This window comes from Sebastes fasciatus, chromosome 24 (assembly GCF_043250625.1).
Source record: "Sebastes fasciatus isolate fSebFas1 chromosome 24, fSebFas1.pri, whole genome shotgun sequence".
NCBI classification, from domain to species: domain Eukaryota; kingdom Metazoa; phylum Chordata; class Actinopteri; order Perciformes; family Sebastidae; genus Sebastes; species Sebastes fasciatus.
Window position 1 is genome coordinate 12611883 of NC_133818.1, and position 21785 is coordinate 12633667.

A 21785-nucleotide genomic window follows, 5' to 3' on the forward strand; every position below is an offset into this window, starting at 1 on the left:
TCAAGCACTGAACACCTGTCTTGTTATAATACCGCTGTCTCACAGTTATTATGCTCATGATTGATTGAGATCTTTTCAGACAAAACCCAAAAATAAATCTTTGACTTTTCTTAAATCCTTCAGTCTGTCAGACAGGGACTCTGAGGACAACAAGACACCACAAAAAGCAATCAAAGACACTGATGAGTGAGTTAATTTATTCATTTTACACTTGTACATATTTATGCTTCTTTGCAAAAATGATTTAAAGAGGAGCTATTATGCTTTTGTGCTTTTTCCTTTAGTGTGTTATATAGTTTTTTGTGCATGTAAAATGTCTGCAAAGTTACAATGCCCAAAGTCCACGCCAAAGAGAGAAACACTGCTCCTGAACTGCCTGAAACACCTCGCTTGAAGTCCTGCCTTTTCTTCCGTAACGTGGTGATGTCACCAAGTAACACGTTTGCATAACAGCTAGTTTGGCTCGCTCTCAAACAAATCTGGTTAGAGCGGAGTTGGAGCGGAGTCCAAAGAGTTTGGTTCGGTTGACCAATCACAACAGAGTGGACCAGCTGACCAATCCGAGCAGACTGGGCTTTTTGGGAGGGAGGGGTGGAGAGGTGCTGCAGCACAGCCGGTATGAGAAAAATAAAGTGTTTTTTGAACTTTAAAATATGTAAAAATGTTCTAGTAGAAACCCGAAATACAAGTATGCACCTGAAAATGAGCACAATAGGTCCTCTTTAATCCGTGTTCACTCTGTCTATTTGGGGGCTTCACTTTCCTACCTACCAACTAGCTTGATAATCAGACTGAATTGGAGGAATCCAAATGGGAGATGTTGGAGGTGAAGCAGGCTACCAACTTGCGATACATTGTGTATTCACAGTCTGCATGTTTATCCACATCACTGTTGTTCTGAATGATTTGAAAACTGACTAATATCTTGTTTTTATCTGAAGGTTCAAAACACCTTTAAAGACAGAACTGAACGAGCTGCGGCCACAGACGCCTACTGGGAGAAATGGAAACCACAACCGCCCAAAACCATCATCTCTGAAAGGAAGAAGAAAATTATTTCTTTAACTCAGTCAACTAATTAGTACCACAGAATAACCCACAAGACTGTTAGTGCCACAACACAGAGAACATGTCTGCACCAGTTCATTGATTCCAGCAGATCAGTAGTTTTGATTTTGAAATATAATTTAGGTGATAGTTTTAATTCACTGTTGCATCCAGATGAAGCATCCTTTGTTTTGTACGTCTTTTTAAATACATTTTCTGCTGCTGCTCTTTATACTTAGAATATAAACTTCATATGAAGATAAAAGAATATAGAGTAGGAGTTGAAACACTAACAGAGTTTGCATTGAATGTCTGCTGAATATTTTTAGCAGCAGGTGCACAACATGACCACTAGAGGTCCTGCTTTCCTCTCATGTACTGCAGGAGAGTTGAGGCTGTTCAGACAGATCAGGGGCTGAAAATCAGCAGCAGGAAACTGGAAACAGTTCAGTTCTCCTGCTCCAGTCTCACATTACCTGTAGCACAGAGAGCACAGGGAGCTCACTTTGTCTTTGTGGACTTTCATCTGTCAGCTGGTAAATTTGATGTCTTTTAGTTGCAGCAAACTTGATTTGGAATAACATGAAATGGTACTAGTTGGTTTACTTAATCCAGGAATGTCAACATATCTAAATTAGTTTGTCTAACTTTTTATGTTGAAACTCTCCAGGACCTGTCTATGAAGATATAAATGTTTTACTGATAATAACATGCACTTTTTTTTTTAGAATACTCTTATAATAAACTCATATATCTGTATCAGTGACCTGTACTAAAAATTTAAATATGTTTAAATCTACTTATGAATTAATTTATTGTGAAAGTTGTGTGAAGCAATCAGGTGATTGTTTTATTCCAAATCCAGCATATTTATATCTAGCTACATATGTAGTGATAATTTCTTCACAATATATTACAAAATAGACATAATATATAAATGTGTTGCACTTTTCTTTGCGCTTTAATGTTTGATGTTTGTGTTCTCAAGTTATTTATTTCTCAATGAACCTCTGATGCACATTAACTGTAGTAAAGATTCTACTGTATGTGTGTTACTATTAGTTGATGTGTTTTTAATAATTTATTCTCTGATTCGTTCCATATATTAATTTGTACTTGTTTGGTTATTAAAGCAATGATGTTTTAATGTTATAAGTGATTTAACTTTTGTTCACTACATGTTTTTGTTTGTTTTATATATGTAATGGTGTGTTTTGGTATTCCAGCTAACTTTAACTCCCCTTAAACTGTGTGAAATGGTATTGTCTCAAAAAGGGGATATTCCATTTGCCAATGATGAGAGGGGGGTACGGATTTCTAGTACTCTTACAATTTTATTTAATATTGAATGATTATGCTAGATTAATCTTAACAATGTCGTGAGATTGTTGTCAACACAAACAAAAGGGGTAATATATAATCTATCCTTTATTTTCATATAAGTATGTTGGTATTTTCATTGTTGAACCCCTCAGTTGAACTGTGGTACATGCGAGATGTGAGAAGGTGTCTGTCAGTGTGTGTTTGGACCTGATACAGAAACAGTTATGTTGACGGAGAATCACGTTTCTAAATGTCATTTCAGTGTTAATTCACGATACCGTGACTATATTCTGAAAGAATGATAGAAGACAGTTGTAATGTATAAAGTGGAAGTCTGTACTGCAAGGTGTTTTAAAGTTACTGCAGAGTTAGCATCGCATTGTTGCCTACTGTGTTCGTTTGAAGTGCCGCCGCTGGTTTAAGAGTTGCGCCTCCTGACCCGTGGCATTATGGGTAATGTAGTTTCTTGTGGGATTTGCATAAAACTAATGTGTGTGTCGTTACTCTTCTAATGTTGTGTGTGTACATGCGTGGAGTCACTGTGTTTACCCTGTAATTGCATTGACATGTGAGGCAGAGCATATTTAGTTTATTTTGCATTTATTTAAAATTGTTATTTTATGTTTCCCTCACAGTAGTCTGAGGAGAAGTTGTGAACTGATGCAGTCCCTGTCACATATTGTATCATTACAGCACTTATATGTGTTTATATGTATATATGTAACTATATAATAACATATAAGTGTGTGTATATATGTATATATATTTATTTATATATATATGTATATATGTTTATATATATGTATACAGTATATGTGTTTATATGTATGTATCTATATGTGTATATACATTATATGTGTATGTATACATATCGATAGTTATAGGACCATTTAATTATCTGTAAATATACATCATGGGACACAGAAACAAAGTCCATCTTCCTTCCAAAATATATATGTGAAAATATATGAGACTAGTGTACATAAACCTTTTATCTTCCTCTTCACCTGTCAGAAAGACCTGAGACCTTAGAATTAATAACACCTAATGGATAAATACAGACTAATAATTTAGCTATATATCTTCCAGGATATTAGAAACAACTGTTGAATCATTAGTTCAGTGTACTGAGTAGCTGAACAGCAGTCTGTTAATGATTGATTGATTGAGGTGTCCTTCCTTCTCCCTGATTGGTCTGCTGCCTGGATGTATCATTACAGGGAGGAAGACTTTATTCAAACTTTCCCTTTATGTAGTTTTGGCGGTAGATTCAGTACAGTATCAGGATGGCGCACCGTGCAGTTATACATTTCCTTTGTGTGTTGGGAGTCTTTCAGAAAGGTGAGAAAGAGATGATACAGCAATGTTATAAAGGTCTAGCCGTTATGTCATTTATTATTCTGATAATCTGAAAGCATAGCTGTGTGATTCCTGCATGTTTAGTCTGTTGTTGCTGTGTAATTATGCATCATTTCGGTGGCTAATGATTTTGCATTGGTTAAATCATTATTTATATCATATTTTGCAAAGAGAAAAATACATCCTAACACAATGTGTGCTGTCATCTCCTGCAGGTCTAACAGCTCTGATAGAAACCCAGCACACTGTGGAGGCAGCTGTAGGAGACGAAGCCTGCTTAAACTGTTGCCTGATGCAATCTAGAGATGTTCTGCAAGTCACATGGCAGAAGATTTTACCAGAGGGGGAGAAGAACATGGCTACTTACAGTGAACGATTTGGTGAAAGAGTGAATGCTGGTTTTGAAAGTAAACTGGAGTTTAGATATGCTGGACTGCAGAACAGCTCCATAGTTATCAGGAGGGTGATGGAGGAGGATGAAGGGTGCTATCGCTGTTTGTTTAACACCTTCTCTGAAGGTGCTCTCATTGCTACAACCTGCCTGCAGCTGTATGGTGAGAACCTGTTGTCTTATTAGAGACATATCTATAACTCTGTCTTCTCTGTAATGTTTTATCATATTTTATCTTTGCAGAGCTGCATGGACCCTTTCTTCACGTCACAGAATCAACAGTTGTGTCCTGCTCAGCCACAGCTCGACCTGCTCCCACAGTAACACTGACTGTCCCTCACTACAACTCTACCAGCGTCACCAACACCAACGGCACAGTCACTGTCACCACTACAGCTGGGCTGTCTGGTCTCCATGGCAAAAGCACACAGGTTGGATGTGCAGTGAGAGTGCTCTCTGGTCCTCAGATAGAGGTGTCTATGATGATTCCTGAGGTCAAACAGTCGTCTGATGATGGTGAGAAACACTTCCAAACATCCTGATTCATAAATACACTATAGCTCATGTCTGTTGTTTTTATTTTCCAGGTTTTGATGCGGAATCTGGATCTAATAACAGTGAGGATTTCTATAATTTTACCTTTAGGTGGTCTCAGATCGATAACACCATTTGATCTGTAGTTGCTTTATGAATGAGTGTCACTAATTTCCCTCTTTTCTTTCAGATTTCACCAACATGATCATCGTGTTGTCCGTGGTTGTGGCCTATGTTTGTGTTGTTGCTGCAGTCGTCATCGCCATGCTTATACGGAAACATCGGAACCGGTAATTATAACCTTATTACTGTGAAACATGTGAATAAGAGAGTACTGGCACCTATGTTTTTCACTTTAAGAAGCACTGAACACCTGTCTTGTTATAATATCGCTGTCTCACAGTTATTATGCTCATGATTGATTGAGATCTTTTCAGACAAAACCCACAAATTAATCTTTGACTTTTCTTAAATCCTTCAGTCGGTCAGACAGGGACTCTGAGGAGAACAAGACACCACAACAATTAATCAAAGACACTCATGAGTGAGTCAATTTATTCATTTTTCACTTCTTTGCAAAAATGATTTAAAGAGGACCTATTATGCTTTTGTGCTTTTTACTTTAGTGTGTTATATAGTTTTTTGTGCATGTAAAATATCTGCAAAGTTATAAAGCCCAAAGTCCACGCCAAAGAGAGAAACTCTGCTCCTGAGCTGCCTGAAACACCTTGTTTGAAGCCCCAACTTTTCTTCTGTAACGTGGTGATGTCACTAAGTAACACGTTTGCATAACTGCTAGTTTGGCACGCCCTCAAACAAAGCAAGTTAATACGGAGCTGGAGCAGATTCTGAAGAGTTTGGTCCGGTTGACCAATCACAACAGAGTGGACCAGCTGACCAATCAGAGCAGACTGGGCTTTTTGGGAGGGTGGGAGCTCAAACAGAGCGTTTCAGACAGAGGGTGAAAAGAGGTGCTGCATCACAGCCGGTATGAGAAAAATAAAGAGTTTTTTTAACTTTAAAATATGTAAACATGTACTAGTAGAAACCCAAAATACAGTATGCACCTGAAACTGAGCACAATAGGTCCTCTTTAATCCGTCTTCACTCTGTCTATTTGGGGGCTTCACTTTCCTACCTACCAACTAGCTTGATAATCAGACTGAATTGGAGGAATCACTGATCAAATGGGAGATGTTGGAGGTGAACCAGGCTACCAACTTACGATACATTGTGTATTCACAGTCTGCATGTTTATCCACATCACTGTTGTTCTGAATGATTTGGAAACTCACTAATATCTTGTTTTTTATCTGAAGGTTCAAAACACCTTTAAAGAAGGAAGAGAACGAGCTGCGGCTACAGACGTCTACTGAGAAAGATAAAAACCGTAACCACCCAAAACCATCATCTCTGAAAGGAAGAAAGTTATCTTTCAACTCAGTTAACTAATTAGTACCACAGAATAACCCATAAGACTGTTAATGCCCCAACACAGAGAACATGTCTGCACCAGTTCATTGATTCCAGCAGATCAGTAGTTTTGATCTTGAAATATAATTTAGGTGATAGTTTTAATTCACTGTTGCATCCAGATGAAGAATCCTTTGTTTTGTACGTCTTTATATACATACATTTTCTGCTTCTGCTTTTTGTTTTTTAACAGAGTTTGCATTGAATGTCTGCTGCATATTTTTAGCAGCAGGTGCACAACATGGCCACTAGAGGTCCTGCTTTCCTCTCATGTACTGCAGTAGAGTTGAGGCTGTTCAGACAGATCAGGGGCTGAAAGTCAGCAGCAGGAAACTGGAAACAGTTCAGTCGTAGTTAAATCTCTGAAGCATGGATTCTCCTGCTCCAGTCTCACATTACCTGTAGCACAGAGAGCACCTCAAGCACAGGGAGCTCACTTTGTCTTTGTGGACTTTCATCTGTCAGCTGGTAAGTTTCATGTCTTTTAGTTGCAGCAAACTTGATTTGGAATATCTTGAAATGGTACTAGTTGGTTTACTTAATCCAGGAATGTCAACATATCTAAATTATTTTTTATAACTTTTAATGGTGAAGATATGCTTTTTTTTATAGTAGTTTTGTTCCCTCATCATGAACTCATATCTGTGTCAGCGACTTAACTTTAAATCCATGTATGCGTTAATTGACTTGTAACTTTGCCACAAAATATTAAACTTGTTCTATTTTTTTAATAAATATTTCTGAAGCAGTTGATATTTTTCTTAGTGTCCCTGACTAGAATATTTTTTAATATTTATTTTTGGGTTAAGTTGTTATATGTGTTACTATAATGTTTTATCAATTAATTGTTTTATGACTTTCATGTGTTAAACGTTGCAAGAGAAAGATTTACATCCACATAATTGACATGATTATGAGAATAAATAACATAACATCTGTCCTCTGGGACTGAACCAGCTGTGGCGAAAATGTCTCGTGCACATCTGCATCCTTTTATGGTGGATATGTATCTTATTTATGTAAAGGAAAACACAAAATTCAGGTGGCAAGTGACAAAATATAATGGAATATAATGCAGTAAGGCTCTCAGGTATTCTGTAGTGCTTTCAGATATTTAATCTGTTCTCCTGTAGATCAACTTTTTCTCATTTAATGTGATCTCTGCTGAGTCAACACACATGTAGGCAGGATTTATCCCTCCTGTTTTGATTGGGAAAGTTACCTCTTTAAATGTGCATGTGGCACCTGTTCATGTCAATGATAGACCTACATTCATGCATTTTAATTCATTTATAAACCTGGACTTTAATAGCTCATAGCCTGTGGTTGTAATTATCATCTTTGCCATGATATTAGACAACTGTTGATTTGAATCAGTAGTTCAGTGTACTGAGTAGCTGAACAGCAGTCTGTTAATGATTCATTTGGTTGAGGTGTCCTTCCTTCTCCCTGATTGGTCCACGGCCTGGTTGTACAGATACTTTCACTTTCTGTAGATTTGGCGGTAGATTCAGTACAGTATCAGGATGGCGCACCGTGCAGTCTTACATTTCCTTTGTGTGTTGGGAGTCTTTCAGAAAGGTGAGAAAGAGATGATACAGCAATGTTATAAAGGTCTAGCCATTATGTCATATATAATTCTGATAATCTGAAAGCACAGCTGTGTGATTCCTGCATGTTTAGTCTGTTGTTGCTGCGTAATTACGCATCGTTTGGGTGGCTAATGATTTTGCATTGGTTAATTCATTATTTATATCATAGTAGTATAGTTGATGTGTTTTAATCATTTATTCTCTGATTCGTTACACATATTAATTTATATTTGTTTGGTTAATAAAGCAATGATGTTTTAATGTTATCATTTATGTTCACTACATGTCTTTATTATGTCAGTTCTGTAAGTAACTCCAAGTGTAGCTGTGTGACTACAGTATGTTTATTATTTATGGCAACTGCTTCATTACGCTTTGTTAATACTTTTGCATTGGTTAATTCATATTTTATCATTTTGAAAGTTTAACAAAATATATTAGCTATATTTAAACAAAGTAAATTAAGTCAGATTAAAGAGAAAACTGAATATTTAAAGAACGGGGTGTGGCAATGAGTGGACCTAACTGGGGTCATCATAACAATAGACTACTATATACTGTACATACATTCAGTGTCTAATGGGTGTGCGTAGTTATAATACAGACAGATTTCTGATCACATTTTAAACATGTCTTGAATTGATTTCTATGGTGTATCTTATAATAATTTATATGAGTTGTGTCTCCTGCAGGTCTAACAGCTCTGATAGAAACCCAGCACACTGTGCATGCAGCTGTAGGAGACGAAGCCTGCTTATACTGTCACCTGATGCAATCCAGAGATGTTCTGCAAGTCACATGGCTGAAGATTTTATCTGAGGGGGTAAAGAACCTTGCTTATTGCCACAGAATCTACGGTCAAAGAGTGAATCCTGACTTTACAGATAAAATGGAGTTTAGATATGCTGGACTGCAAAACACCTCCATAGTTATCAGGAGGGTGATGGAGGAGGATGAAGGGTGCTATCGCTGTTTGTTTAACACCTTCTCTGAAGGTGCTCTCAATGCTACAACCTGCCTGCAGCTCTATGGTGAGAATCTGCTGTGTTATTAGAGACATTTATATAACTCTCTGTCGTCTCTGCAATGTTTTAACATTTCAATATTTTATCTTTGCAGAGCTGCATGGACCCTTTCTTCATTTCAGTGAATCAACAGTTGTGTCCTGCTCAGCCACAGGTCGACCTGCTCCCACAGTAACACTGACTGTCCCTCACTACAACTCTACCAGTGTCACCAACACCAACGGCACAGTCACTGTCACCACTACAGCTGGGCTGTCTGGTCTCCATGGCAACAGCACACGGGTTGGATGTGCAGTGAGAGTGCTCTCTGGTCCTCAGATAGAGGTGTCTATGATGATTCCTGAGGTCAAACAGTCGTCTGATGATGGTGAGAAACACTTCCAAACATCCTGATTCATAAATACACTATAGTTCAGGTCTGTTGGAATCTGGATCTATTAACAGTGAGGATTTCTGTAATTTTACCTTTAGGTGGTCTCAGATCAATAACACCATTTGATCTGTAGTTGCTTTATGAATGAGTGTCACTAATTTCCCTCTTTTCTTACAGATTTCACTCTGATCATCGTGTCCGTGGTTGTGGCCTGTGTTTGTGTTTGTGTTGCTGCTGCAGTCGTCATCACCCTGCTTATGCGGAAACATCGGAACCGGTAATTATAAACTTATTACTGTGAGACATGTGAATAACAGAGTAATGGCACTTATGTTTTTCACTTCAAGAAGCACTGAACACCTGTCTTGTTATAATACCGCTGTCTCACAGTTATTATGCTCATGATTGATTGAGATCTTTTCAGACAAAACCCACAAATTAATCTTTGACTTTTCTTAAATCTTTCAGTCGGTCACACAGGGACTCTGAGGAGAACAAGACACCACAAAAAGCAATCAAAGACACGGATGAGTGAGTCAATTTATTCATTTTTCACTTGTACATATTTATGCTTCTTTGCAAAAATGATTTAAAGAGGACCTATTATGCTTTTGTGCTTGAGGTGCGGCTGAAAAATAAAGCGTTTTTTGAACTTTAAAATATGTAAACATGTTCTAGTAGAAACCCAAAATACAAGTATGCACCTGAAAATGAGCACAATAGGTCCTCTTTAATCCGTGTTCACTCTGTTTATTTGGGGGCTTCATTTTCCTACCCACCAACAAGCTTGATAATCAGACTGAATTGGAGGAATCACTGATCAAATGGGAGATGTTGGAGGTGAACCAGGCTACCAATTTGCGATACATTGTGTATTCATAGTCTGCATGTTTATCCTCATCACTGTTGTTCTGAATGATTTGGAAACTGACTAATATCTTGTTTTTATCTGAAGGACCAAAACACCTTTAAAGATGGAAGAGAACGAGCTGCGGAAACGGACGCCTACTGAGAGAAATCAAAACAACGACAACCCAAAAGCATCATCTCTGGAAGGAAGAAGAAAATTATCTTTTAACTCAGTTAACTAATTAGTACCACAGAATAACCCACAAGACTGTTAGTGCCACAACACAGAGAACATGTCTGCACCAGTTCATTGATTCCAGCAGATCAGTAGTTTTGATCTTGAAATATAATTTAGGTGATAGTTTTAATTCACTGTTGCATCCAGATGAAGCATCCTTTGTTTTGTACGTCTTTTTATACATACATTATCTGCTGCTGCTTTTTGTATTTTTATATTTAGACAATAAACTTCATATGAAGAAAAAAAAAATTCTATATCTTTTATAAATATAAATATAATGTATTCTCTTATTCATTTCATATATTAATTTGTATTTGTTTGGTTATTAAAGCAATGATGTTTTAATGTTATAAGGTATTTCACTTATGTTCACTACATGTTTTTGTTATATATATATATATATATATACAGTATATGTGTGTTTATATGTATGTATATAAGTATATAATAATAACATATAAGTATGTTTGTATATATGTTTATATATGTATATACAGTATATACTGTGTATATATCTATACAGTACATACAGTATATACACACACTTATACATACATATAAACAGTATACACATATATACAGATACAGTTAGTGTGTGTGTATATATATGTGCATAAATGTATACATATATATGTGTGTATATATGTATATCTACAGTATGTGTAGATATATACAAATATACTGTATACCACATATATATGTATATCTATATGTGTCTATATTTATATATATGTATACATATGGATAGTTCTAGTGCCATTTAATTATCTGTAAATATACATCATGGAACACAGACACAAATTTAAAAAAACCAAGACATAGAACTTTGGAGAGTTAAAACAAGGAAATGTCCTGTGAGGTGATAGCACCATCTAGTGTGCTTGTTGGAGAAAAAAAGAAAGGAGAAAAGATCATTCCTTCTCCCTGACTGGTCCGCGGCCTAGATCTACATAAACTTTCACTTCCACTAAAGTTTGGTGGTAGATTCAGTACAGTGTGGAACAATAATGGCGGACCGTGCAGTCTTACATTTCCTTTGTGTGTTGGGAGTCTTTCAGAAAGGTGAGAAAGAGATGATACAGCAATGTTATAAAGGTCTAGCCATTATGTCATTTATTTGTCTTAATCTGAAAGCACAGCTGTGTGATTCCTGCATGTTTAGTCTGTTGTTGCTGCGTAATTACACATCGTTTCGGTGGCTAATGATTTTGCATTGGTTAATTCATTATTTACATCATAGTAGTATAGTTGATGTGTTTTTAATCATTTATTCTCTGATTCGTTACACATATTAATTTATATTTGTTTGGTTAATAAAGCAAGGATGTTTTAATGTTATAATTTATGTTCACTACATGTCTTTATTATGTAAGTTCTGTAAGTAACTGCAAGTGTAGCTGTGTGACTACAGTATGTTTATTATTTATGGCAACTGCTTCATTACGCTTTGTTAATACTTTTGCATTGGTTAATTCATATTTTATCATTTTGAAAGTTTAACAAAATATATTAGCTATATTTAAACAAAGTAAATTAAGTCAGATTAAAGAGAAAACTGAATATTTAAAGAACATGGTGTGGCAATGAGTGGACCTAACTGGGGTCATCATAACAATAGACTACTACATACTGTACATACATTCAGTGTCTAATGGGTGTGCGTAGTTATAATACAGACAGATTTCTGATCACATTTTAAACATGTCTTGAATTGATTTCTATGGTGTATCTTATAATAATTTATATGAGTTGTGTCTCCTGCAGGTCTAACAGCTCTGATAGAAACCCAGCACACTGTGGTGGCAGCTGTAGGAGACGAAGCTTGCTTATACTGTCACCTGATGCAATCCAGAGATGTTCTGCAAGTCACATGGCTGAAGATTTTACCTGAGGGAGAGAAGAACCTTGCTTATTACCACAGAATCTAGGGTCAAAGAGTGAATCCTGACTTTACAGATAAAATGGAGTTTAGATATAATGGACTGCAAAACACCTCAATAGTTATCAGGAGGGTGATGGAGGAGGATGAAGGGTGCTATCGCTGTTTGTTTAACACCTTCTCTGAAGGTGCTCTCATTGCTACAACCTGCCTGCAGCTCTATGGTGAGAATCTGCTGTGTTATTAGAGACATTTATATAACTCTCTGTCGTCTCTGCAATGTTTTAACATTTCAATATTTTATCTTTGCAGAGCTGCATGGACCCTTTCTTCATTTCAGTGAATCAACAGTTGTGTCCTGCTCAGCCACAGGTCGACCTGCTCCCACAGTAACACTGACTGTCCCTCACTACAACTCTACCAGTGTCACCAACACCAACGGCACAGTCACTGTCACCGCTACAGCTGGGCTGTCTGGTCTCCATGGCAACAGCACACGGGTTGGATGTGCAGTGAGAGTGCTCTCTGGTCCTCAGATAGAGGTGTCTATGATGATTCCTGAGGTCAAACAGTCGTCTGATGATGGTGAGAAACACTTCCAAACATCCTGATTCATAAATACACTATAGCTCAGGTCTGTTGGAATCTGGATCTATTAACAGTGAGGATTTCTGTAATTTTACCTTTAGGTGGTCTCAGATCAATAACACCATTTGATCTGTAGTTGCTTTATGAATGAGTGTCACTAATTTCCCTCTTTTCTTACAGATTTCACTCTGATCATCGTGTCCGTGGTTGTGGCCGGTGTTTGTGTTTGTGTTTGTGTTTGTGTTTGTGTTTGCTTGTGTTTGTGGCGTTGCTGCAATCGTCACCGCCCTGCTTATACGGGACCATTGGAACTGGTAATTATAAACTTATTACTGTGAGACATGTGAATAACAGAGTACTGGCACTTATGTTTTTCACTTTAAGAAGCACTGAACACCTGTCTTGTTATAATACTGCTGTTATTATGCTCATGATTGATTGAGATCTTTTCAGACAAAACCCACAAATTAATCTTTGACTTTTCTTAAATTCTTCAGTCGGTCACACAGGGACTATGAGAAGAAGAACACACCACAAAAAGCAATCAAAGACACTCATGAGTGAGTCAATTTATTCATTTTTCACTTACACGTACATATTTATGCTTCTTTGCAAAAATGATTTAAAGGGGACCTATTATGCTTTTGTGCTTTTCATCTCTCCTTTAGAGTGTTATAAAGTTTTTTGTGCATGTAAAATGTCTGCAAAGTTATAAAGCCCAAAGTCCACGCCAAAGAGAGAAACACTGCTCCTGAAACGCTCAAACAGAGCGTTTCAGACAGAGGGTGAAAAGAGGTGCTGCAGCACATCCGGTATGACAAAAATAAAGCATTTTTTTAACTTTAAAGTATGTAAACACATTCTAGTAAAAACCTAAAATATAAGTATGCACCTGAAAATGAGCACAATAGGTCCTCTTTACCAAATGGAGGCTGAACCTACCTAGCATGTAACTAGTTTGATAATCAGACTGAATTGGAGGAATCACTGATCAAATGGGAGATGTTGGAGGTGAACCAGGCTACCAACTTGCGATACATTGTGTATTCACAGTCTGCATGTTTATCCACATCACTGTTGTTCTGAATGATTTGGAAACTGACTAATATCTTGTTTTTATCTGAAGGTTCAAAACACCTTTAATGAAGGAAGAGAACGAGCTGCGACTACAGACGTCTACTGAGAAAGATAAAAACCACAACCACCCAAAAGCATCACCTGGGAAAGCAAGAAAATTATCTTTTAACTCAGTTAACTAATTAGTACCACAGAATAACCCACAAGACTGTTAATGCCCCAACACAGAGAACATGTCTGCACCAGTTCATTGATTCCAGCAGATCAGTAGTTTTGATTTTGAAATATAATTTAGGTGATAGTTTTAATTCACTGTTGCATCCAGATGAAGCATCCTTTGTTTTGTACGTCTTTTTATACATACATTATCTGCTGCTGCTTTTTGTATTTTTATATTTAGAATATGAACTTCATATGAAGATAAAAAAATAAATATATTTTATAAATATAAATATAATTTATTCTCTTATTCATTTCATATATTAATTTGTATTGGTTTGGTTATTAAAGCAATGATGTTTTAATGTTATAAGGTATTTCACTTATGTTCACTACATGTTTTTGTTATATATATATATATATGTGTGTTTATATGTATGTATATAAGTATATAATAATAACATATACGTGTGTTTGTATATGTGTTTATATATGTATATACAGCATATACTGTATGTATGTTTACATACAGTATATACACACACTTATACATACATATATACAGTATACACATATATACACATACAGTATGTGTGTATATATATATGTGCATATATGTATACATATACTATATGTGTATATATGAATATCTACAGTATGTGTATATATATATATATACACACACATATATATGTATATCTATATGTGTATATATTTATATATATGTATACATATGGATAGTTCTAGGGCTATTTAATTATCTGTAAATATACATCATGGAACACAGACACAAATTTAAAAAAACCAAGACAGAACTTTGGAGAGTTAAAACAAGGAAATGTCCTGTGAGGTGATAGCACCATCTAGTGTGCTTGTTGGAGAAAAAAAGAAAGGAGAAAAGGTCATTCCTTCTCCCTGACTGGTCCGCGGCCTGGATCTTCATAAACTTTCACTTCCACTAAAGTTTGACGGTAGATTCAGTACAGCGTGGAACAATAATGGCGGACCGTGCAGTCTTACATTTCCTTTGTGTGTTGGGAGTCTTTCAGAAAGGTGAGAAAGAGATGATACAGCAATGTTATAAAGGTCTAGACATGTCATTTATTATTCTGATAATCTGAAAGCGCAGCTGTGTGATTCCTGCATGTTTATTGTCTGTTGCACATCGTTTTGGTGGCTAATGATTTTGCATTGTTTAATTCTTATTTATATCATATTTTGCAAAGGGAAAAATACATCCTAACACAATGTGTGCTGTCATCTCCTGCAGGTCTAACAGCTCTGATAGAAACCCAGCACACTGTGGAGGCAGCTGTAGGAGATGAGGCCTCCTTAACCTGTCACCTGATGCAATCTAGAGATGTTCTGCAAGTCACATGGCAGAAGATTTTACCAGAGGGAGAGAAGAACATGGCTACTTACAGTGAACGATTTGGTGAAAGAGTGCATGCTGGTTTTCAGAGTAAGCTGCAGTTTAAAGATGCTGGACTGCAGAACAGCTCCATAGTTATCAGGAGGGTGATGGAGGAGGATGAAGGGTGCTATCGCTGTATGTTTAACACCTTCTCTGAAGGTGCTCTCATTGCTACAACCTGCCTGCAGCTCTATGGTGAGAACCTGCTGTGTTATTAGAGACATTTCATTAATTATCTGTCTTCTCTGTAATGTTTTATCATTTAAATATTTTATCTTTGCAGAGCTGCATGGACCCTTTCTTCACGTCACAGAATCAACAGTTGTGTCCTGCTCAGCCACAGCTCGACCTGCTCCCACAGTAACACTGACTGTCCCTCACTACAACTCTACCAGCGTCACCAACACCAACGGCACAGTCACTGTCACCACTACAGCTGGGCTGTCTGGTCTACATGGCAACAGCACATGGGTTGGATGTGCAGTGAGAGTGCTCTCTGGTCCTCAGATAGAGGTGTCTATGATGATTCCTGAGGTCAAACAGTCGTCTGATGATGGTGAGAAACACTTCCAAACATCCTGATTCATAAATACACTATAGCTCAGGTCTGTTGGAATCTGGATCTATTAACAGTGAGGATTTCTGTAATTTTACCTTTAGGTGGTCTCAGATCAATAACACCATTTGATCTGTAGTTGCTTTATGAATGAGTGTCACTAATTTCCCTCTTTTCTTACAGATTTCACTCTGATCATCGTGTCCGTGGTTGTGGCCGGTGTTTGTGTTTGTGTTTGTGTTTGTGTTTGCTTGTGTTTGTGGCGTTGCTGCAATCGTCACCGCCCTGCTTATACGGAAACATTGGAACTGGTAATTATAAACTTATTACTGTGAGACATGTGAATAACAGAGTACTGGCACTTATGTTTTTCACTTTAAGAAGCACTGAACACCTGTCTTGTTATAATACTGCTGTTATTATGCTCATGATTGATTGAGATCTTTTCAGACAAAACCCACAAATTAATCTTTGACTTTTCTTAAATTCTTCAGTCGGTCACACAGGGACTATGAGAAGAAGAACACACCACAAAAAGCAATCAAAGACACTCATGAGTGAGTCAATTTATTAATTTTTCACTTACACGTACATATTTATGCTTCTTTGCAAAAATGATTTAAAGGGGACCTATTATGCTTTTGTGCTTTTCATCTCTCCTTTAGAGTGTTATAAAGTTTTTTGTGCATGTAAAATGTCTGCAAAGTTATAAAGCCCAAAGTCCACGCCAAAGAGAGAAACACTGCTCCTGAAACGCTCAAACAGAGCGTTTCAGACAGAGGGTGAAAAGAGGTGCTGCAGCACATCCGGTATGACAAAAATAAAGCATTTTTTTAACTTTAAAGTATGTAAACACATTCTAGTAAAAACCTAAAATATAAGTATGCACCTGAAAATGAGCACAATAGGTCCTCTTTACCAAATGGAGGCTGAACCTACCTAGCATGTAACTAGTTTGATAATCAGACTGAATTGGAGGAATCACTGATCAAATGGGAGATGTTGGAGGTGAACCAGGCTACCAACTTGCGATACATTGTGTATTCACAGTCTGCATGTTTATCCACATCACTGTTGTTCTGAATGATTTGGAAACTGACTAATATCTTGTTTTTATCTGAAGGTTCAAAACACCTTTAATGAAGGAAGAGAACGAGCTGCGGCTACAGACGTCTACTGAGAAAGATAAAAACCACAACCACCCAAAAGCATCACCTGGGAAAGCAAGAAAATTATCTTTTAACTCAGTTAACTAATTAGTACCACAGAATAACCCACAAGACTGTTAATGCCACAACACAGAGAACATGTCTGCACCAGTTCATTGATTCCAGCAGATCAGTAGTTTTCATTTTGAAATATAATTTAGGTGATAGTTTTAATTCACTGTTGCATCCAGATGAAGCATCCTTTGTTTTGTACGTCTTTTTATACATACATTATCTGCTGCTGCTTTTTGTATTTTTATATTTAGAATATGAACTTCATATGAAGATAAAAAAATAAATATATTTTATAAATATAAATATAATTTATTCTCTTATTCATTTCATATATTAATTTGTATTGGTTTGGTTATTAAAGCAATGATGTTTTAATGTTATAAGGTATTTCACTTATGTTCACTACATGTTTTTGTTATATATATATATATATGTGTGTTTATATGTATGTATATAAGTATATAATAATAACATATACGTGTGTTTGTATATGCGTTTATATATGTATATACAGCATATACTGTATGTATGTTTACATACAGTATATACACACACTTATACATACATATATACAGTATACACATACAGTATGTGTGTATATATATATGTGCATATATGTATACATATACTATATGTGTATATATGAATATCTACAGTATGTGTATATATATATATATACACACACATATATATGTATATCTATATGTGTATATATTTATATATATGTATACATATGGATAGTTCTAGGGCTATTTAATTATCTGTAAATATACATCATGGAACACAGACACAAATTTAAAAAAACCAAGACAGAACTTTGGAGAGTTAAAACAAGGAAATGTCCTGTGAGGTGATAGCACCATCTAGTGTGCTTGTTGGAGAAAAAAAGAAAGGAGAAAAGGTCATTCCTTCTCCCTGACTGGTCCGCGGCCTGGATCTTCATAAACTTTCACTTCCACTAAAGTTTGACGGTAGATTCAGTACAGCGTGGAACAATAATGGCGGACCGTGCAGTCTTACATTTCCTTTGTGTGTTGGGAGTCTTTCAGAAAGGTGAGAAAGAGATGATACAGCAATGTTATAAAGGTCTAGCCATTATGTCATTTATTATTCTGATAATCTGAAAGCACAGCTGTGTGATTCCTGCATGTTTATTGTCTGTTGCACATCGTTTTGGTGGCTAATGATTTTGCATTGGTTAATTTATTATTTATATCATATTTTGCAAAGGGAAAAATACATCCTAACACAATGTGAGCTGTCATCTCCTGCAGGTCTAACAGATCTGATAGAGACCCAGCACACTGTGGAGGCAGCTGTAGGAGATGAGGCCTGCTTAACCTGTCACCTGATGCAACCTAGAGATGTTCTGCAAGTCACATGGCTTAAGATTTTACCTGAGGGGGAGAAGAACCTTGCTGCTAGCCACAAAGACTTCGGTCAAAAAGTGAATCCTGACTTTACAGATAAAATGGAGTTTAGATATGCTGGACTGCAGAACACCTCCATAGTTATCAGGAGGGTGATGGAGGAGGATGAAGGGTGCTATCGCTGTTTGTTTAACACCTTCTCTGAAGGTGACCTCAATGCTACAACCTGCCTGCAGCTCTATGGTGAGAACCTGCTGTCTTATTATAGACATTTCCATAACTCTCCATCTTCTCTGTAATTTTATATCATATGTCATCTTTGCAGAGCTGCATGGACCCTTTCTTCACGTCAGAGAAACAACAGTTGTGTCCTGCTCAGCCACAGCTCGACCTGCTCCCACAGTAACACTGACTGTCCCTCACTACAACTCTACCAGCGTCACCAACACCAACGGCACAGTCACTGTCACCACTACAGCTGAGCTGTCTCGTCTAAATGGCAAAAGCACACGGGTTGGATGTGCAGTGAGAGTGCTCTCTGGTCCTCAGATAGAGGTGTCTATGATGATTCCTGAGGTCAAACAGTTGTCTGCTCATGGTGAGAAACACTTCCAAACATCCTGATTCATAAATACTCTATAGCTCAGGTCTGTTGGAATCTGGATCTATTAACAGTGAGGATTTCTATCATTTTACCTTTAGGTGGTCTCAGATCAATAATACCATTTGATCTGTAGTTGCTTTATGAATGAGTGTCACTAATAATATCCCTCTTTTTTTTACAGATTTCACTCTGATCATCGTGTCCGTGGTTTATGTTTGTGTTGTTGCTGCAGTCGTCACCGCACTGCTTATACGGAAACATCGGAACCGGTAATTATAAACTTATTACTGTGAGACATGTGAATAAGAGAGTACTGGCACTCATGTTTTTCACTTCAAGAAGCCCTGAACACCTGTATTGTTATAATACCGCTGTCTCACAGTTATTTTGCTCATGATTGATTGAGATCTTTTCAGACTAAACCCACAAATTAATCTTTGACTTTTCTGAAATCCTTCAGTCGGTCACACAAGGACTCTGAGAAGAAGAACACACCACAAAAAGCAATCAAAGACACTGATGAGTGAGTCAATTTATTCATTTTTCACTTGTACATATTTTTGTTTCTTTGCAAAAATGATTTAAAGAGGACCTTTTATGCTTTTTCCTTTTTCCTTTAGTGTGTTATATAGTTTTTGTGTGCATGTAAAAGGTCTGCAAAGTTACAAAGCCCAAAGTCCACGCCAAAGAGAGAAACTCTGCTCCTGAGCTGCCTGAAACACCTTGTTTGAAGCCCCACCTTTTCTTCCGTAACGTGGTGATGTCACTAAGTAACACGTTTGCATAACTGCTAGTTTGGTACGCCCTTAAACAAAGCAAGTTAATGCGGAGCTGGAGCAGATCCCGAAAAGTTTGGTCCAGTTGACCAATCACAACAGTTGGCCAGCTGACCAATCAGAGCAGACGGCGCTTTTTGGGAGGGGGGGGAGCTCAAACAGAGCGTTTCAGACAGAGGGTTGAAAAGATGTGCTGCAGCACAGCCGGTATGAGAAAAATAAAGCGTTTTTTTAACTTTAAAATATGTAAACATGTTCTAGTAGAAACCCAAAATACAAGTATGCACCTGAAAATGAGCACAATAGGTCCTCTTTAATCCGTGTTCACTCTGTCTATTTGGGGGCTTCACTTTCCTACCTACCAACTAGCTTGATAATCAGACTGAATTGGAGGAATCACTGATCAAATGGGAGATGTTGGTGGTGAACCAGGCTACCAACTTGCGATACATTGTGTATTCATAGTCTGCATGTTTATCCTCATCACTGTTGTTCTGAATGATTTGGAAACTGACTAATATCTTGTTTTTATCTGAAGGACCAAAACATCTTTAAAGACAGAACTGAACGAGCTGCGGCCACGGACGCCTACTGGGAGAAATAAAAAACGCAACCACCCAAACGCATCATCTCTGAAAGGAAGAAGAAAATAATTTTTTTAACTCAACTAATTAGTACCACAGAATAACCCACAAGACTGTTAGTACCACAACACAGAGAACATGTCTACACCAGTTCATTGATTCCAGCAGATCAGTAGTTTTGATTTTGAAATATAATTTAGGTGATAGTTTTAATTCACTGTTGCATCCAGATGAAGCATCCTTTGTTTTGTACGACTTTTTAAATACATTTTCTGCTGCTGCTCTTTATACTTAGAATATAAACTTCATATGAAGATAAAAGAATATAGAGTAGGAGTTGAAACACTAACAGAGTTTGCATTGAATGTCTGCTGAATATTTTTAGCAGCAGGTGCACAACATGACCACTAGAGGTCCTGCTTTCCACTCATGTACTGCAGGAGAGTTGAGGCTGTTCAGACAGATCAGGGGCTGAAAATCAGCAGCAGGAAACTGGAAACAGTTCAGTTCTCCTGCTCCAGTCTCACATTACCTGTAGCACAGGGAGCACAGGGAGCTCACTTTGTCTTTGTGGACTTTCATCTGTCAGCTGGTAAATTTGATGTCTTTTAGTTGCAGCAAACTTGATTTGGAATAACTTGAAATGGTACTAGTTGGTTTACTTAATCCAGGAATGTCAACATATCTAAATTAGTTTGTCTAACTTTTTATGTTGAAACTCTCCAGGACCTGTCTATGAAGATATAAATGTTTTACTGATAATAACATGCACTTTTTTTTTAGAATACTCTTATAATAAACTCATACCTTTATCAGTGACCTGTACTAAAAATTTAAATATGTTTAAATCTACTTATGAATTAATTAATTGTGAAAGTTGTGTGAAGCAATCAGGTGATTGTTATATTCCAAATCCAGCATATTTATATGTAGCGATAAATTATTCCCAATATATTACAAAATAGACATAATATATAAATGTGTTGCACTTTTCTTTGCACTTTAATGTTTGATGTTTGTGTTCTTATGTTATTTATTTCTCAATGAACCTCTGATGCGCATTAAATTTATGGCTGTAACTGTAGTAAAGATCTTACTATATTAAGTGTGTTAATATTGTTTTAACTCATCCCTGTCAAACACTGGATTAATAATCTGTAGTGTACAAGGAGTTTCTAATAGTTGATGTGTTTTTAATAATTTATTCTCTGATTCATTTCATATATTAATTTGTACTTGTTTGGTTATTAAAGCAATGCTGTTTTAATATTATAAGTGATTTCACTTATGTTCACTACATGTTTGTTTTTTTATATATGTAATGGTGTGTTTTGGTATTCCAGCTAAT

At 36.8% G+C, this 21785-nt stretch overlaps 3 protein-coding genes across 4 annotated transcripts; all 3 read left to right on the forward strand.

Moving 5' to 3' along the window:
- Positions 1-3649: 3649 nt before the first annotated feature.
- LOC141763325 (uncharacterized) lies at positions 3650-6106 on the forward strand. The gene is made up of 6 exons (XM_074627895.1): positions 3650-3711; positions 3945-4283; positions 4364-4636; positions 4845-4944; positions 5136-5198; positions 5974-6106. Exons 1-6 carry the CDS (start codon positions 3657-3659, stop codon positions 6104-6106), a joined length of 963 nt encoding a protein of 320 aa, XP_074483996.1. The 5' UTR covers positions 3650-3656.
- A 1539-nt stretch (positions 6107-7645) lies between these two features.
- Positions 7646-14203, forward strand: LOC141763049 (uncharacterized). 2 transcript variants are annotated; one of them, XM_074627295.1, is made up of 6 exons: positions 7646-7708; positions 8412-8750; positions 8839-9111; positions 9295-9394; positions 9586-9648; positions 10073-10480. In XM_074627295.1, exons 1-6 carry the CDS (start codon positions 7654-7656, stop codon positions 10206-10208), a joined length of 966 nt encoding a protein of 321 aa, XP_074483396.1. In that variant the 5' UTR covers positions 7646-7653; the 3' UTR covers positions 10209-10480. The 2 variants fall into 2 exon arrangements, with proteins under 2 accessions (XP_074483396.1, XP_074483397.1); XM_074627296.1 differs by lacking the exons at positions 9586-9648; positions 10073-10480 and adding exons at positions 13172-13234; positions 13801-14203 and having other exon boundaries at positions 7649-7708.
- Positions 14204-14908: 705 nt separating this feature from the next.
- LOC141763051 (uncharacterized) lies at positions 14909-17234 on the forward strand. Its single transcript, XM_074627297.1, has 7 exons — positions 14909-14963; positions 15181-15519; positions 15608-15880; positions 16064-16130; positions 16168-16191; positions 16375-16437; positions 17004-17234. The coding sequence occupies exons 1-7, from the start codon at positions 14909-14911 to the stop codon at positions 17134-17136; spliced, it is 954 nt and encodes a 317-aa protein (XP_074483398.1). The 3' UTR covers positions 17137-17234.
- The last annotated feature ends 4551 nt before the right edge of the window (positions 17235-21785 follow it).

Excerpts from the sequence above, each read along its gene's own strand:
- LOC141763325 (XM_074627895.1), top strand. The coding sequence starts at position 3,657 with ATGGCGCACCGTGCAGTTATACATTTCCTTTGTGTGTTGGGAGTCTTT. Across the intron at positions 3,712-3,944 it reads GTTGGGAGTCTTTCAGAAAG|GTCTAACAGCTCTGATAGAA; the intron begins GTGAGAAAGAGA and ends CATCTCCTGCAG. Across the intron at positions 4,637-4,844 it reads CAAACAGTCGTCTGATGATG|ATTTCACCAACATGATCATC; the intron begins GTGAGAAACACT and ends CTTTTCTTTCAG.
- LOC141763049 (XM_074627295.1), top strand. The coding sequence starts at position 7,654 with ATGGCGCACCGTGCAGTCTTACATTTCCTTTGTGTGTTGGGAGTCTTT. Across the intron at positions 7,709-8,411 it reads GTTGGGAGTCTTTCAGAAAG|GTCTAACAGCTCTGATAGAA; the intron begins GTGAGAAAGAGA and ends TGTCTCCTGCAG. Across the intron at positions 9,649-10,072 it reads GCAATCAAAGACACGGATGA|GACCAAAACACCTTTAAAGA; the intron begins GTGAGTCAATTT and ends TTTTATCTGAAG.
- LOC141763051 (XM_074627297.1), top strand. The coding sequence starts at position 14,909 with ATGGCGGACCGTGCAGTCTTACATTTCCTTTGTGTGTTGGGAGTCTTT. Across the intron at positions 16,192-16,374 it reads ATACGGAAACATTGGAACTG|TCGGTCACACAGGGACTATG; the intron begins GTAATTATAAAC and ends TAAATTCTTCAG. Across the intron at positions 16,438-17,003 it reads GCAATCAAAGACACTCATGA|GTTCAAAACACCTTTAATGA; the intron begins GTGAGTCAATTT and ends TTTTATCTGAAG.